At 40.2% G+C, this 14,540-nt stretch overlaps 1 protein-coding gene across 3 annotated transcripts in view; it reads left to right on the top strand.

Annotated features, from left to right (window-relative positions):
• Window positions 1-10,924: 10,924 nt before the first annotated feature.
• The window catches only part of LOC112256337 (relaxin receptor 1-like), a 132,332-nt gene continuing 128,716 nt past the window's right edge, over window positions 10,925-14,540 (top strand). For all 3 annotated transcript variants that reach the window (XR_006083905.1, XM_024429515.2, XM_024429516.2), the window contains exon 1: window positions 10,925-11,219. Coding sequence is in view for 2 of the 3 variants with exons in the window: in XM_024429515.2 (XP_024285283.2) it covers window positions 11,177-11,219 (43 nt within the window). In the remaining variant the exon portion in view is untranslated. The remainder of the gene's footprint in view (window positions 11,220-14,540) is intronic.

Genomic DNA, 14,540 nt, shown 5'->3' with positions numbered 1-14,540 from the left:
TGGACAGTAGTTTGGTGTTGTCTGTGCACTGTAAAACAGTCTTTCTAAAATTGGGACTTAGTTGCAATCAATTCCTTCTGGGTCAAGGCTTAGCCTATTTGGGCTGGTGGTATACAATGCATATTGTTTGGTTAATTTGGGGGGACAGGAATTTTTAAAAGCCTTTATGTGTCAAAACATTTGGCAACCACTCCTGTAGAAACTCCACACTATAGCTCGAAAAACAAGTGAGTATAAGCGTTATTGATGATAATAAACATTGCCCTGACCATTAAAACTTCACTCCTACTCTTTTATTAACTGAAACTTCCAATGGAACTTGTCATTTCAGTTCTTATTACGCAGTCTATAATCTTATTAACATTCACACGAAGAATGGAGCGTGCTCCCTTTCATATGATTAATAATGTGTCAATATTAAAGGGCAAAGGCTGATCTTTATCGCACAGAAAGAACGTCTCTGTTGCACACCATTCTTCAATGTACTTACTGCCCTTGAGAGTTCATTACAAAGTAAACTTGGAAAATCATCTAAAAGGTCAAAATGCTGCTGCATTCACTTGTTATTTAGCTTTAAGGTAGATTAGTATTCTGCAACATTTAAGTCCCGGAGGCTTACAGAGCTTTTATTGATAAGATCAATGACTAATAATTGAGTCATGTGCCAATCACACTTATCCCCTGAGGCATGTGTGCGTTTGTTTTGTATTGTATTGTAGACATAGAAGATGTTTGGGGGTGGGGGTGCCCGTGCTACAGACGGCTATATCGTTCCACTAATACAGGACTAGTAAAGGCCCAGTACACTACTTTTGTGAAAATATACATTTTTCAACAACAACAAAAAATTGCCTGCACCCAAGAAGGCTATACCAGTCTGCTAATACAGGACTACTTTTGTGATATATACACTGCTCAAAAAAATAGGGAACACTTAAACAACACAATGTAACTCCAAGTCAATCACACTTCTGTGACATCAAACTGTCCACTTAGGAAGCAACACTGATTGACAATAAATTCCACATGCTGTTGTGCAAATGGAATAGACAACAGGTGGAAATTACAGGCAATTAGCAAGACATCCCCAATAAAGGAGTGGACATTACATTACATCAAAGTTGGATCAGCCTGTAGTGTGGTTTTCCACTTTAATTTTGAGTGTGATTCCAAATACAGATCTCCATGGGTTGATAAATTTGATTTCCATTGATAATCTTTGTGTGATTTTGTTGTCAGCACATTCAACTATGTAAAGAAAAAAGTATTTAATAAGAATATTTCATTCATTCAGATCTAGGATGTGTTATTTTAGTGTTCCCTTTATTTTTTTGAGCAGTGTACATATTTTTTATTTTTTATAAACAATCTATTATTATTCAGATGTTTTAGGGGTGCTGCAGAACCCTCAGCGCCTCTACTTCCTGTGGCTATGATTGTAGAACTTGTATTTAAGCCGTATGAGTCTTTCCACTAACTTACAAAATAATACTATTAAGCAATTACTTAAAAACCTAATAATCAGGTTTTCTACATACTAAAGTAGAATACAATACAATTCAGCGTTTACTCAAATGAAATAATCAGGTGTTCTACCATCAGCCACTCTATACTAAAGTAGACAATAAGTCATTAGAACGTTTAGAACGTGGTTTAGAACGTGGTTCCCCTTGCTCTGCAAGGGCCGCGACTTTTGTGGAGCGATGGGTAACGATGCTTCGTGGGTGACTGTTGTTGATGTGTGCAGAGGGTCCCTGGTTTGCGCCCGGGTATGGGCGAGGGGACTCTAAAGTTATACTGTTACATACGCACCCGGACCCGGGATGGGTAGTATCAAGAGGATAATCAGCAGTTTTGAAAGGGCGAGAGTTTTGACATCACCATGTGGTAAATTGGTTAATAGACCATGCGGCATTGGAACTTTAAGATGCAAATACTGCCAATTTAATCTATGTCAACTTCAGCAATGAATTCCTGACAGAAAAGTATATTAGAAAGTCAGTGGTTGGCTATACGTATACAACGAGCCGAAGGACAGGGACTCGGTGGTGGGGACTGTGACTGTGTGGATAAAATTCTAGAATTGAATCAACATAGGTTTATCAGAAAGAAAAGAAACCTTTTCAGTGTATTCTTAACATGCCCTCAATGCAGTGCAGCCATATGGAGTCCAAATGGCAATGGAAATAAATTCATTGTATTGCAGCTAGGGTATATCCTAGGCTACATAAGAGAAGTAGAGAATTCAAGTGACCTCAAATGTACAGTACTCAATGTTTTGTGAGAGGAGAGATACCGCGGAAAAGTTCACAACCCCAATCAGTAATGAGGCGAGCTCAAAAAGAAGACGATTGTGTTGGCAAGTTTGGCAGCGCCCATGCCGTGGCATGTGACACTGCCCTCTTGGCCCACATAAGAGAGGTAGAGAATTCAAGTGACCTCAGATGAGATACGGCACAAAAGTTCACGACCCCAATCAGTAATGAGGCGAGCTAAAAAGAAGACAATTGTGTTGGCAAGTTTGGCAGCGGGTGACACTGCCCTCATGGCCCAGCGCCATTGTCATAGCACAAAGACCAACCAGTATTTACTGTCATACTCTAAGCCTCCCCTATGTCAACTGTTATCAAAACTCTTCAATTCAAATATGTTCCTATGAATTAATATGTACTTCATATTACAATCTGTAATCACACTTTTATTTACTAAGATAGCGTGAGAGGCAACTTTTCTCATTCGATTTCCTATGTTTAATGTTTGACGCTGAGCGAGACAATACCCACACTTTTAGCTTGAGCTGAAGCTGAATTTGGAATTGACAAAATAGGAGCTATGGAATCCTTGCAATTCAAAAAAAAAGTGGACATTTTTATCTCACAGGATTTACAGTAAGTAGCACTGTGAATACACTCCAAATTCCTATTTCCTTAGGTCAAAAAAATCCCACTTGCCTGGTTACACTGCCTGATAGTGACACCTGAAAAATATTGGGTTCACACCATTCACATTGTAGCCTACTGTTTGTTTCTGTCGATTATATAACAAGCATGTTGACAATGTATGTCTGATGGACCATATCAACATTCAACTTCAATCAGTCTTATCACACACAATCTTGATGACACTTTCTGGTTTTACTTTACTTCCTGTTACCCCAAATGTTCCTAACAAGTTAAACCTAGCAAAAGTTTGACACAAGGACACACGTGATGGTCACGTGAAATTACATGTAAATTCATAGCAACGAGACTCATTTCACAGGTACCTTTGAAGCTGCTGGAGAGAGGGTGATAAGATGGACACACAAGCTGCATGGCAGATAGCAGGCATAGTTCACTCTGTCCTGCCCAAACCCCTAGGCCAGGAGTAAGCAACTAGATTTAGTTGAGGGCTGATTTTTGTCGGAGAGGATGGTCGTCAGGCCGGAACGTAAATGTAATAAATTTGGATACTGCAAATTGACCACAACTAAGCTCAAAAAGAGATTGTATTTGAACATAAAAATAATTGTATATCTTGATTACATTGAGACACAATCACATGCACTGAGTCGACAAAACATTAAGAACATCTGCTCTTTCCATGACACAGACTGACCAGGTGAATCCAGGTGAAAACTATGATCCCTTATCGATGTCCCTTGTTAAATCCACTTCAAATCAGTGTAGATGATGGGGAGGAGACAGGTTAAAGTAGGATTTTTAAGCCTTCAGACAATTGAGAGATGGATTGTTTATGTATGTCATTCAGAAGGTGGATGGGCAAGACAAAATATTTAAGTGCATTTTAACGGGGCACGGTTGTATGTGCCAGGCGCAACGGTTTTGGTGAAGAACTGCAACACTGCTGGGTTTTTTTCACGTTCAACAGTTTCCCATGTGTGTCAAGAATGGTCCACCACCCAAAGGACATCCAGCCAACTTGATACAACTGTGGGAAGCATTGGAGTCAAAATGGGCTAGCATCCCTGTGGAACGCTTTGACAGCTTGTAGGGCCCATGCCCTGACAAAGTGAGGCTGTTCTGAGGGCAAAAGGGGTTGTGCAACTCAATATTAGGAAGTTGTTCCTCATGTTTGGTATACTCAGTATATGTCTCTTTTTTTATGCGTGGGAATACTTGGTGAACAGATTCCCCCCCCCCAAAAAATATATATATCTTAATTCCTTGTGATGTTAGTATTTTTTTATTTCCAAAAACTCAATCTCCCCCCAAGCAAAAAAAGTATTAACTATATATATTTTTTTCTTTATCTGAAAAATGTTGGAGTAAAAAACAAACACTTGCAGGATGGTTTTCGAGGAGCGGGCCGCCTGTTGCCGACCCCTGCCCTAGGCCATAGCAGAACACAGGCCCCAAGGAATGAATGGTAATGCTTAGTCACAGAAACCCTTACTGACAATAATACATGTTTTGCTGTCACACCTTGATCTGTTTCACCTGTCCTTGTGCTTGTCTCTACCCCCCTCCAGGTGTCACCCATCTTCACCACTCATCCCCTGGGTATTTATAACTGTGTTTTCTGTCTGTCTGTGCCGGTTTGTCTTGTTTGCCAAGTCAACCAGTGGTTTTCTCTCAGCTCCTGCTTTTCCCAGTCTCTCTTTTTCTCATCCTCCTGGTTTTGACCCTTGCCTGTCCTGACTCTGAGCCCGCTTGCCTGACCATTCTGCCTGCCCCTGGCCTCGAGCCTGCCTGCCACCCTGTACTGTTTTGGACTCTGCCCTGGCTATGAACGCTTGACTGTCCCCGACCTGCCTTTTGTCCATCCCTTGGATTATAATAAAAACCAGAGCTCAAACCATCTGCCTCCTGTGTCTGCATCTGGGTCTCGCCTAGTGTCGTGATAATAGCAATCCTCCTTCCCTATGTGAGCCCAATACATTGACGTAATTCAACGTTGTTTTGAGGATTCCATGCCCTACTTAAGCAATATAATTAAGGCTTAAGAACCAGATAACTGCCGACTATGAGGCCTGTTCCTTAGGCCCAATGCAAAGAGGGCAGCGGAAACAGCACTTAGGAGGGTGTTATTATCGATAATTTCCAGGTTTGAGGGCCTTATTGCGTTTTTATACAACGGCGGGGTCTCATCCTGAATGCTGATGCTGGTTAAAACCGCATTCCAGCCAGTGTCTATTCCACAAGTTACCACCAGCTAAATATATGATGTTAAAATGCCTATTTGCTCTGTTCCATCTGATTGTGCAATCCACTGTCTCATCAGCCCAGCACTTTATAAACTTGATCTCCTCTAGAAAAAGCATCTAGAAATGATCTCACATTTCTTTTCGACTAACTGTCACGATCGTTTAGAGAGGGATTGGACCAAGGTGCAGCGTGGTAGGCTTTTATTACTTTTATTACTTTTATTTAAATGACACCAAAAAAACTACAAAATACAAACATGAACGTAACTCTACATGCAGTGCAGAAAGCAACTACACACAAACAAGATCCCACAAATCTAAGGTGGGGAAAAGGGCTGCCTAAGTATGATCCCCAATCAGAGACAACGATAAACAGCTGCCTCTGATTGGGAACCATACCAGGCCAACAAAGAAATAGAAACATAGATTTGCTCACCCAAGTCACATCCTGCCCTAACCAAATAGAGAATAAAAAAGGCTCTCTAAGGCTCTCGCTAGTAAAACCAAATGCATGCTTTTCAACCGTTCGCTGCCTGCACCCGCACGCCTGACCAGCATCACCACCCTGGATGGTTCCGACCTTGAATATGTGGACATCTATAAGTACCTAGGTGTCTGGCTAGACTGTAAACTCTCCTTCCAGACTCATATCAAACATCTCCAATCGAAAATCAAATCAAGAGTCGGCTTTCTATTCCGCAACAAAGCCTCCTTCACTCACGCCGCCAAACTTACCCTAGTAAAACTGACTATCCTACCGATCCTCGACTTCGGCGATGTCATCTACAAAATTGCTTCCAACACTCTACTCAGCAAACTGGATGCAGTTTATCACAGTGCCATCCGTTTTTTACTAAAGCACCTTATACCACCCACCACTGCGACTTGTATGCTCTAGTCGGCTGGCCCTCGCTACATATTCGTCGCCAGACCCACTGGCTCCAGGTCATCTACAAGTCCATGCTAGGTAAAGCTCCGCCTTATCTCATTTCACTGGTCACGATGGCAACACCCATCCGTAGCACGCGATCCAGCAGGTGTATCTCACTGATCATCCCTAAAGCCAACACCTCATTTGGCCGCCTTTCGTTCCAGTTCTCTGCTGCCTGTGACTGGAACGAATTGCAAAAATCACTGAAGTTGGAGACTTTTATCTCCCTCACCAACTTCAAACATCTGCTATCTGAGCAGCTAACCGATCGCTGCAGCTGTACATAGTCTATCGGTAAATAGCCCACCCATTTTTACCTACCTCATCCCCATACTGTTTTTATTTATTTACTTTTCTGCTCTTTTGCACACCAATATCTCTACCTGTACATGACCATCTGATCATTTATCACTCCAGTGTTAATCTGCAAAATTGTAATCATTCGCCTACCTCCTCATGCCTTTTGCACACAATGTATATAGACTCTCTTTTTTTTCTACTGTGTTATTGACTTGTTAAATGTTTACTCCATGTGTAACTCTGTGTTGTCTGTTCACACTGCTATGCTTTATCTTGGCCAGGTCGCAGTTGCAAATGAGAACTTGTTCTCAACTAGCCTACCTGGTTAAATAAAGGTGAAATAAAAAAATTAAAACATTTTAAAATAAGGTCAGGGCGTGACACTAACATTTAGTTTTCATGTAGTATATGTGTATATATGTATATATATATATTTACAAAACTATATGGGGGATTGGAAATGATGCAGACAATTACATTGATAGAATCTACAATCTAGCTGATCTACCCCTAAATAAAAACATAAACCTTGCTGTCTGTCTCTACGACTTTTGCAACATTGTTTACATAATCAAATTCAATCTCCAGATGTTCCATAGTGATGAACGTATCGGGATGAGACAGAGAGATAGGCAGCTTTTCTCAGCCAGTCGAAATCATGAATCAGCATATTTTTTATGGATATATACAAAGAACTATCAATAGAAAACAAATATTTCCAGCATCAGTTTGAAGTGATTGTGTTAGCTGTGTTGTTGGCTAGCTCCCCTGTCGTGAGCTCATTGTTATGGATGTATTCAAATAAGTTTCACACAAAAAAAAACGCTTAAACAAAATGCAGCTACTTTGACTAAATCTTGTGGAAGGATGAAATAGCATGAATGAATGAAAGTTTGTAATGAAAATGCGTAAATCATTATTTGAATATGTTGATAATCTGTTGTAGAAAAGTGATAATGTCCCCAAAGCCGGTGTTTGGAGGATATATTGGCATGGTTTGCTGGCCCTTGACGAATATATCCTTCAATCATCGGCTTCTCTGGCATTATCACTTAAATAAAATGGTTGCCAACACTCTTATAAATAAGGTTTCCAAACGGGTTCTTTGGATGTCCCCATCGGAAAACCCTTTTTGGTTCCAGATAGAACCCTTTTGGGTTCCAGGTAGAAAAGGGTTCTACCTGGAACCAAAAAGAGTTCTTCAAATTGTTATCTTATGAGGCCAGACAAAGAAACATTTTAGGTTCTAGATAGCACCTTATTTTTTTAAGAGTGTATGTGCACTTTCATTTGTTTTACCTTTGTTTATATTGCCATTTCTTTTGGACTTCCCCTAGTTCCCACAGCCACAAAGTCTAAATTGTCTATATTGTAAAAATTCATGAAAAGTAAATGTTGCTTTATGGTCTTAATTAAATTTAGGGTTAAGCATAAGGTTAGCAGTGTGGTTAAGGCTAGGGTTAGGGTTAGGGTTGAAATAATAAGAGAGATTGTAGATATGGGCGGGGTTTATAACTTTGTGGCTGCAGTAACTAATGATGACCATTATAATGATCCTGATAAAATAATTTTCCTGGCTCAGAGAAGCTGTCAGTCTCATCAAGTTATATATGCATGCCATGGTGGTGATGTAAACAAAAAATGCAACATGGTTTCACAGTTTGGAGGGGCTGACAGCAAGGTTTAGAGTTTAGACAAACCCCGACTGTTGTAAACCAAATGTTAGCCTAGTTGCATGGGGAAAATTTATCGAGACGCTTTGTTCCCGTGAAGATTGAGTTTATAAATTGACTGACTAGGCTGTGGGACAGTGGATGCGCATTGATAAATCTAACGGAGCTATTAACAGGCTTTACCCGTATAATGCGGGGATTGCTGGGATATAGCTCCCTGCTATCAACCAATCGGCATCCAGAATACAAAACAACACATTTTACAATTCAGCATTAGAACGTTATTGTGCCACTCTATACGGCTAATCGACTCTGCTCTCATGACTTGGTAACAAGCAGTCCTTTAGTTGTCAATACAGTACAGGTTTGATGTATTGGAGTGATGGACTGAAGCTTTGTTGAGAATACAAATAAGGAGGAAGGGGAGTAAGTAGCCTTCATTCAATCGCATGTCAGCCTCCCACGCTCTAGGCTAGCACTGTCAGTAAAGACAAAAACAGGTATATCTAGTTTTGCTCCAATGTTCAGCAGCTTCTGTTTTGAAGATTGAAGGTGCTGTCCACATATATTTCTAACTCTTGTTCTACATGAACACAGCAAGAAAAGAAACATGCTCTCACTGTCAACTGCATTTGTTTTCAGCAAACTTAACATGTGTAAATATTTGCCAGATTTGCCTGTTCTTGCTGTGAGATGTTACCCCACTCTTCCACCAAGGCACCTGCAAGTTCCCAGACATTTCTGGTGGGAATGTCCCTAGCCCTCACCCTCCGATCCAACAGGTCCCAGACGTGCTCAATGGGATTGAGATCCGGGCTCTACGCTGGCCATGGCAGAACACTGACATTCCTGTCTTACAGGAAATAACGCACAGAATGAGCAGTATGGCTGGTTGCACTGTCATGCTGGAGGGTCATGTCAGGATGAGCCTGCAGGAAGGGTGCCACATGAGAGAGGGGGGTGTCTGAGATTGCCTGCAATGACAACAAGCTCAGTCCGATGACGCTGTGACACACCGACCCAGACCATGACAGACCCTCCACCTCCAAATCGATTCCGCTCCAGAGTACAGGCCTCATTGTAATGCTCATTCCTTCGACGATAAACGCGAATCTGACCATCACCCCTGGTGAGACAAAACTGTAACTCATCAGTGAAGATTTTACTTTTTGCCAGTCCTGTCCGGTCCAGCACTGATGGAGGGATTGTGCGTTCATGGTGTAACTCAGGCAGTTGTTGTTGCCATCCTGTACCTGTCCCGCAGGTATGATGTTCGGATGTACCGATCCTGTGCAGGTGTTGTTACACATGATCTGCCATTACGCAGATGATCAGCTGTCCGTCCTGTCTCCCTGTAGCACTGTCTTAGGCGTCTCACAGTACGGACATTGCAATTTATTGCCCTGGAGTCCTGCAGTCCTCATGCCTCCTTGCAGCATGCCTAAGGCACATTCATGCAGATGAGCAAGGGACCATGGACATCTTTCATTTGGTGTTTTTTCAGAGTCAGTAGAAAGGTCTCTTTAGTGTTCTAAGTTTTCACAACTATGACCTTAATTGTCTACCGTCTGTAAGCTGTTAGTGTCTTAATGACCGTTCCACAGGTGCATGTTCTTTAAATGTTTATGGTTCATTGAACAAGCATGGGAAACAATGTTTAAACCCTTTACAATGAAGATCTCTGAAGTTATTTGGATTTTTACGAATTATCTTTGAAAGACAGGTCCCTGAAAAGGGGACTTTTCTTTTTTTGCTGAGTTTATTTTCAGAGTTAATCTACGGTGTAATGTATATCCTTGTGTGCAAATGTAGGCCTACTGTACTGTATCTACCTTTAACACCCCCTAGCAACCTTATCAAGAGGTCCAGACCTCCTGGTGCCATTTCTAAGGGGTTGGAACGGATCTGAGTCTAAGGCCCAGTTGGTCTACCCCCCCCTCCCATATTCGCTACAGGTCATTGCTGCGTCAGTTTTCCGTGCACCATCAATGCCACTCAACAAGTATGTTACTGAACAAAAAAAATTACAGAAATGATCTGGAGCAAGCTTATCAATGTCAGAGTGTGAAGTGTGAGAAATGGCATAATTGAAAACCATAGCTCAGCACTGTTTCTGATGTTAATCAAATAATTGTTTGGTTCTAAATGAATTGTGTCCGACCTGAAGCTATTTCAGTATTATTGCCTTATCAGCATTTTCTACACAATGGGTTGAAATATTAAACTTATGGCCCAGGGAAAAAGTTTGTACCTGTTCTATACTGTTTTTCTCTCTACCATATAACACAGGAGGAAGAACAAATAGGGAAAATAAGGAGGAATTGTAGACAAGTGTAAATTAAAACCGTTTGTGGGTTTTAACCCCTGCTGTAAAAACCAGGCACCACCTGGTGCAAATATTTTGTAAATCTGCAATTATGTTTTCATCTGTCAGCAAACAGCTTTCCAGCTGAGACAAAAATAGCCACGTTTTTGGGTAGAGCATGGTAGGTAATCGACCAAAACAGCTAAGAAGTTCATTCTCATGCTTCAACGCTCCTAGTTATTGTGGAAATTGACCCACTATGCTGTTTACTTTGTGCACCTACATCATATCGCTGAGTCTACCCTTAGTAAGGAACTTTTTTTTTTACATCAAACATCTTCATTGCTGTGGTAAAAATGCATTTATGGAAACTGTTTTCATCGTTTTACCTGCAGACACAAAATACAGTATGGCCACAGCCTGTAATCTTCCTCTCTGTCTCACACGCGCTCTCTCTCTCTCTGTATATGTATATATATATATATTTATGTATGTCTCTCTCTCGCTCTCCCCTGTCTCCCTCTTCCTCTGTCGATGACAAACGGTTCGCACTCGCCCTAGAGTAGCAGTGGAGATTTCAGCGCTCCAGTTGATGGCAATTGATTCTCTGGAGCAGTTGCGAATCGTTTTCTCTCCTGCTGGCACAAGACACGCCACTTACCTTGCTTGCCAACCTCATCTTGATTGACATTATTTCTCAACTACCAAGTAGCCTAGCCCATCATGGTAACAGCAGTTCTTGGTCTACCGTTTTTACGCATTGGGGGCTTGCAAGAAAACTAAAACTTCTTTTTTTCTCGTGTTTGCTGTTACAGTTAAATATGCAAGCTTATGTCGCTTGGATCCTCATGTATGGAGTGACAGGTATGTTTATTCTAATTATATGTTGCACATAAGTTTGTTAAATGTGAAATGTATCAATATTGATTGATACTATGGTTTCTAGTATAGTCTCTGTTTTCCCCTCCAATTCTGACATTGTTTGCATTTAATTTTGATAGGCTTTCTGGAAGTTTTCTTAGATCCAATTTCTTAGACTTGCAATAAGTGCAGCCTATATTGCAATAGAAGCAGCTAAATGCATCATATACTATATACCTTGCTATCGGAAATACTGTGGGACACTTGACTTGACAGATGAAATGACTTGTAAATGCCCTATTATGACATTGACGGACAAAATAAGAAAACTTGCTGTGCATATGGTCCAATCCAGACTCCAGACTTAGCACACACCCCCACGAGTTTTGTGAAACCCCAACCCCCAGATAGCATACGAACATGTCATAAACCATTCATGGAAATTAGCTTTAAAACGGCAACACTTTCTCAGTCTCATAACAACAATAATTATAATATATTCAGCGTCTATAGTGCTTTTCAGTACAGAAAGAATCTCAAAGCACTTGAAAATAATAATAAATAAGCCTAAAAAAAAAAAATATATATATATATATATATATATATATATGTAGCTTCATAAAAGCGAGTAGGTCTGGACTACAAACATTTTCAGCTAGAGAGTGAGATGATTTTCAGACGGAAACAAATATAGGTGATCAATATTTATTTCTAGGCAGTGTAATGAGTGTGTTTGAATAATGTGACAAAGGTGTGCTCTTAATACAATAGATAGGTTAACGCATACAAAGCAGATAAAATATTTTCTGCCCAAAATTGCCTGTCTGACCTCCACTCTCCACCGTAGCATGAAAAGTGCTTTTTGACACAGGTACGGTTTTGGTTTAGATTATTTAAAACATAATCACGGTTTTCGGTTTCAATTCTTTAAAAAAAACAACATTAAACCCATTACGAAATAATGACCTTAACATGATTAGAGCTTTTTAAATGCAATGCCAAAACATTGAAAATATGAAATTTTCTCTCTAAGGTTCACATAGAAAAATAGGAAAGTACTATTAAATAATCAAATATATTCCACTATTTAGTTTTATATGACGACTTTATAATGTTTTATTCCTTCAAGTCATCATCTCATCTCTGCTCAGGCAGTAACAGCCAGCCAGACAACCATATAATGTTATTTCGGTTCTCCACATACTGTACATCCTATTTATCTAGACTATGCCTAAGTATACTGCAGCGCTGTCTGAATTTCTTTTCTTCTCATTCTTCAAAGTAGAGAAGGCATTCTTTCATAAACTCTCTATCCCTCTTCTCATCGTTGTGTTGTGTACCTTCCTCTCTTATGTGGTATCGTATGCAGTCTGTGTGTATCTAATCTAACATAGCAGGCTAAACGTCTATCCATCTGTGTCCCAGACGGAAAAGAACAGGTGCAATAGAATATGGTCATTGTAGTTTATTACCACGTTTCTGCACTGAACTAGGTTGAATATTTGCTTAATGAAAATTACAACCCCCTTCAGCCCAGCGTCCCAATATAGATCTTGACTTCATTTATCTGGTGAATGATTTGATTTCTCTATAGAGAAACGGCATGTTTGGCTTACAAAAAACACAGAACTAAATAAATAGAATTCAAGTAAATGTTGGTCAGTTAGTTATTATATAACCAAAACAATGCATTTAATCTCTCAGTACTACAGGAATGCAGCCCTCTAGACCAAACTCTTTGGTCCTTTAAAAACCTGCTGTAATGTTGTGTGCTTTAGCTTGGAAAATAAGTAACTGTGACTCTGGATGACAACATAATGACGTTTGTTTCCAACGTTAGGACTGTTTTCCTATAGAAGTAAAAATCCGCTTTGTGTTTTGTTTCCTTGACACGATACTGGCGAGTCCCATCCCGAATAATTGTCATGTTGTTTTATATGTTGACTTGTAAAAAACAATGTAAAACCTATAAAGGAAACCATTTCTTTTGTAGAGGTTACATTGTCAAAACATAAATGTTTCTCATAATATTATATACTGTATCTTTGTAGTAAATGGCCACAAGCATGTTTTCAATTGTGTATGTCATATAAGGCATATAAATTAACACATACTGTATACCACAGGCATACCATATGCATACCACAGGCATACCATAGGCATATAAGGAAAACCAGACAAAAATCTCAGCAGATCCTTATTAGATTACTTATTAGATTTTTGAACAAATAATCTCCTTCTGCCATACAAGATGGGCTTCTTTATTGCATTTTTACCACCAGCCAATGTGATCACATCACACCAAGAAAGCTCTCGCCATTCAAACGTCCCCACTGTGTGAACACTGTAGCCTATTTTATATCCAGCAAACAAGAGCAAGGTGCTTTTCCCCCAATTGTATATATATTTTTATTGACAAAAATGGCCATTTCTGGAACACGCATTGGGCTAGGCAACTGATCAAGAGCTATAAGAGGAATAGAGAGAGGATGGAGAGAGAGAGGCCAGTGGAGATGCCAGAGGAGATGCATGAATTGCGCAAGAGGGAAACAGTGAAGACAGAAATGTGTAAATCAGGAGTTAATTCTTAGGCTGGGCTGTTAATCCACCATTCGTATGCTAGCGTAAATATGCGTCAGTTTAATTCAATGTGCAATACAAAAAATATAGTGCCTTGGCCTATTTAATGAAACCCATGTAGGCAACAGATCCCATAGGGCGACGCACAATTGGCCCAGCGTCGTCCGGGTTAGGGTTTGGCCTGGGTAGCCGTCATTGTAAATAAGAATTTGTTCTAAACTGACTTGCCTAGTTAAAGAAAGGTTCAATAAAATAAATAAATCCCTGTCTCATCCGTAAACATGTATTAATGCAAGTGGGCTCTAAAGCAGCTCACATCAGCAGGGGGGGACTTTATATTAGGAGGGACGTCTACCGTGCATCGCTAAAATAATGATTATATTCACATTTCCTCAATTTAAGTATTAGGCCTATGGGGACACCTATACATTTTGTAGCCAAGCACAAGTGATCAGTGTAGCCCTTCTTACAGTGCATTCGGAAAGTATTCAGACCCCTTGACCTTTTCCACATTTTGTTCTGTTACAGCCTTATTCTAAAATGGATGAAACTGTTTTCCCCCCCCCATCAATGTACACACAATGTACACACAATGTACACACAATGTACACACAATGTACACACAATGTACACACAATGTACACACAATGCCCCACAATGACAAAGCAAAAACAGGTTTCAGAAGAAAAAAAAACATAAGTATTCAGACCCTTTACTCGGTACTTTGTTGAAGCAACTTTGGCA

The sequence above is a fragment of the Oncorhynchus tshawytscha genome, linkage group LG08 (genome assembly GCF_018296145.1).
Source record: "Oncorhynchus tshawytscha isolate Ot180627B linkage group LG08, Otsh_v2.0, whole genome shotgun sequence".
Classification (NCBI taxonomy): Eukaryota; Metazoa; Chordata; class Actinopteri; order Salmoniformes; family Salmonidae; genus Oncorhynchus; species Oncorhynchus tshawytscha.
The sequence above is the reverse complement of the archived record's forward strand: the minus strand, read 5'-3'. Positions and strand labels throughout refer to the sequence as shown.